The sequence below is a fragment of the Borostomias antarcticus genome (genome assembly GCF_949987555.1).
Source record: "Borostomias antarcticus genome assembly, chromosome: 2".
Classification (NCBI taxonomy): Eukaryota; Metazoa; Chordata; class Actinopteri; order Stomiiformes; family Stomiidae; genus Borostomias; species Borostomias antarcticus.
The window spans coordinates 40714180-40717184 of NC_140235.1; the positions used below are offsets into that span (position 1 = coordinate 40714180).

The 3005-nt window shown below is 53.4% G+C and overlaps 1 protein-coding gene across 1 annotated transcript in view; it reads right to left on the minus strand.

Annotated features, from left to right (window-relative positions):
• Nucleotides 1-782: 782 nt before the first annotated feature.
• Nucleotides 783-3005, minus strand: part of slc27a4 (solute carrier family 27 member 4) — a gene marked incomplete at its 3' end in the record, with an annotated part of 20129 nt that continues 17906 nt past the window's right edge. The window contains exons 12-13 of the mRNA XM_084452886.1: nt 1838-1984; nt 783-940 (exon numbers count right to left, since the gene is read on the minus strand). Of these exons, the coding sequence (XP_084309012.1) occupies nt 783-940; nt 1838-1984 (305 nt within the window). The remainder of the gene's footprint in view (nt 941-1837; nt 1985-3005) is intronic.

Here is a 3005-nt window from a genome sequence, read left to right on the forward strand (position 1 = left end):
ATAACCAAGATGGCGATTCAGGATGGCGGAAGTGGGACCATATTGCTTAAACCTATGACCGACTCTCAGATCTACTGAGTCCAGGGTAGGCTGTGGAACACGGGATCTACTACGGTACGAGACTAGGGATTGTGCAGGTTAGGCCTGGGTAGAACCTCGCTATGACAGTCAGACATACAGAAAAACAGAACGTGTTCTAGATCCTTCCATTGTGCCTGGTACAGTATACGTTCTCACGATGTTCTTGGTACAGTACCTTCCTTGACCCTTGAACCTGTCAGTCAGGGGTCAGTCAGGGTTTGTAGTTAAATTCAGTTTTTGCGGATCTGGATGCCACGCCCCCTCTCAGCGCCTGTGTCCCCCTAGGGCTTCAGGTCTGGGTCAGGCTCCAGCTGGGGTCAAGGGGTCAGGGGTCACCGTCGCAGGTCCGGGTGTGTTCGCGCGTGTGTGTGCGGGGGGGGGCAGGGAGTGGTGTGGTGTTGCATCCTGGGAGCGTTGCATGATGGGATGGGTGTCAGATGTCACATGACCCCCCGGACAGGACCCGCCTTCCCCTGGTTGCTGAGGTAACAAGGGGGGTGGGCTAAGAGGGGGGACGGGGCTAAAGAGTCTTGTCTTTGTCAGGGACAGGGAGGTGCGGGAAGTAGTGTGTGTGTGTGTGTGTGTGTGTATGTGTGTGTGTGCGCGTGTGTGTGTGTGTGTGTGTGTGTGTCAGAGCAGGTGTAGGGTGTTGGTGGTGGGGATGGGGTAGTTGACAGGTAGGGGGGGGTCTTCCGGGGGTCTCAGAGTTTCTGCTTCCCTGAGAGGATGCTACGGTGGAGCTCCTGGTCCAGCTCCACATAGCGCCCCCTGCTGGGGTCCAGGAAGTACAGACTGTCCGACACCTGGCCGGGGTCGAAGCCCTCCCGACGCATGTCCGTCTTCTGGAACTTAAAGGTTCCTGGAGAGAGAGAGAGAGAGAGAGAGAGAGGGAGGGGGAGGGAGAGAGCAGAGGGAGAGAGAGGGAGAGGGAGAGAGAGGGAGAGAGAGAGAGGGAGAGAGGGAGAGAGAGAGAGAGGGAGGGGGAGGGAGAGAGCAGAGGGAGAGGGAGAGAGAGAGAGAGAGAGAGGGGGAGGGAGAGAGCAGAGGGAGAGGGAGAGAGAGAGAGAGAGAGAGAGGGGGAGGGAGAGAGCAGAGGGAGAGAGAGAGAGGGAGAGAGAGAGAGAGGGAGAGAGAGAGAGAGAGAGAGAGGGGGAGGGAGAGAGCAGATGGAGAGGGGACAGAGAAGAGAAAGAGAGCAGAGAGAGAGACGACAGATGAGTTTATTTGAGAACAAGCTGCTCCTGAGTTCTCCAGCAGATGTCATAATCCTAGCCCAATCGGAGCGTTAAGGGTGTGTGTTCACGGTGAAATGTACGTAGCTGAACAGCGCTAAGCTCACAGCTGCTCAGAGCACGCTGGGAAAGCTAGCTGACCGGCTAGGCTAGCGACAGCTCACGTTAGCACCGACTGTTGTGTTTTTGCAGACTGCAGATTAACTAGCCAAGTAAAGATAGATAGCAAATGTTAGCTAGTGCTAACGTTGGCCGTCTCTGCAGTCTTGCTAAAAACCGAACTTCCTTGTCATCAGAACAGCCTTTTACAACCTGCGCTTAAACCCACAAAGTTCTACTTTTTTCAACTGCCAAAGAAGGCGAAAAAGCCCATGGCGTTATAGTGCTAAAATGCGCTTGGAACACAGGACACAGCTCTCGTATCTAGAGCGCTCTTACCCCTTGTGAACAACGAGAAAACAGAGCACGGCTCTTAAATACGAGAACCACGGTACACCTCACGGGCGTGACAACATGCCCCTCACCTGTCTTGTTGACCTCCGGCAGGAAACGCAGGAAGACGGGCCGGGCGTAGGCGGGCAGCGTCTTCTCCAGGTCCCGCCCAAACTGCTCCAGGTCGGTCGTGTGGGTGGGGTCGGCGATGGCGGCCATGCCGGCTTTGCCTTCCGCCCCTGAGACGACGGCACAAAACATCGGTGAGGAGGGCGACATCGTTCGTTACCAAACAGGTTGTTTTTCCACAACGGCCTAACGGTCTAATCTGAGGAAGTCTTTGTTCAGCTCGCCGTCATCTCTCGGAACATCGGGAGCGATGATGGACAGTCATTCGCACTCCGATGCCAGCAATACCCTATTCTTGTGAGACCATCCGCGAGTTCACATTGTTTCGTTCCACTCATCAGTCTGGGAAACCTCAATAGAGATCTGTTTCTACCTGATCAGAAAATGACCTGGCCAATCTGCATTGCAGCGGAGGAAATGCTAGCAGCTACGCCGGGCGTGATTTCGGTGTCACGACAGTGAGACGTAACTGCTCATTCTAAAACAACTATGGCAGCTCTTAGGAGGTTAGCGTAGGTGCTGCTATAGCATCACTTATATCTGAACTGGAGAGTATTTCTTCATTGAAAGAAGAGCAAAGAACGGCACCGAAGGATCTTCTCAGTGGAAAAGATGTTTCCGCTCTTCTCCCGACTGGCTTCGGTAAGAGTTTGATTTACCCGTGGTACTGCAGATGGCGATAGACAGCCAATCCCCTGCCTACCAAACGGTTCATCCAATCCCCTGCCTACCAACGGCTCATCCAATCACCAGCCTAGTAGTTTTGAAAGTGCCCGCCCTTTTCCAAACCGCTTCCAACGAAGCTTTCCCAGATGGTTGAGTGGAACGAACCGTCTGGTGCCTCAGGCCAGCGATACCCCTGAGTTTCAAGTTGAAAAAAGACACATCGTCGTATTAGATGCTACACGCACGACGGTCATAGATGGATTATGAAATGATGGGCCCCTGGGCACAGACACGTAAAGGGCCCCCCAACCCCCATTTCATTTATCACATCTTTGAATTTGCATAATGAGACGGCATCCAATTTGCAGATGATTTGAGAAAACTCACAATAAAAGCAGCTTTACTCAGCTTGGTTTTGACTCGAGGGACCTCAACTCTGTGGGGAGGATCTGCTTTTTGGATTTC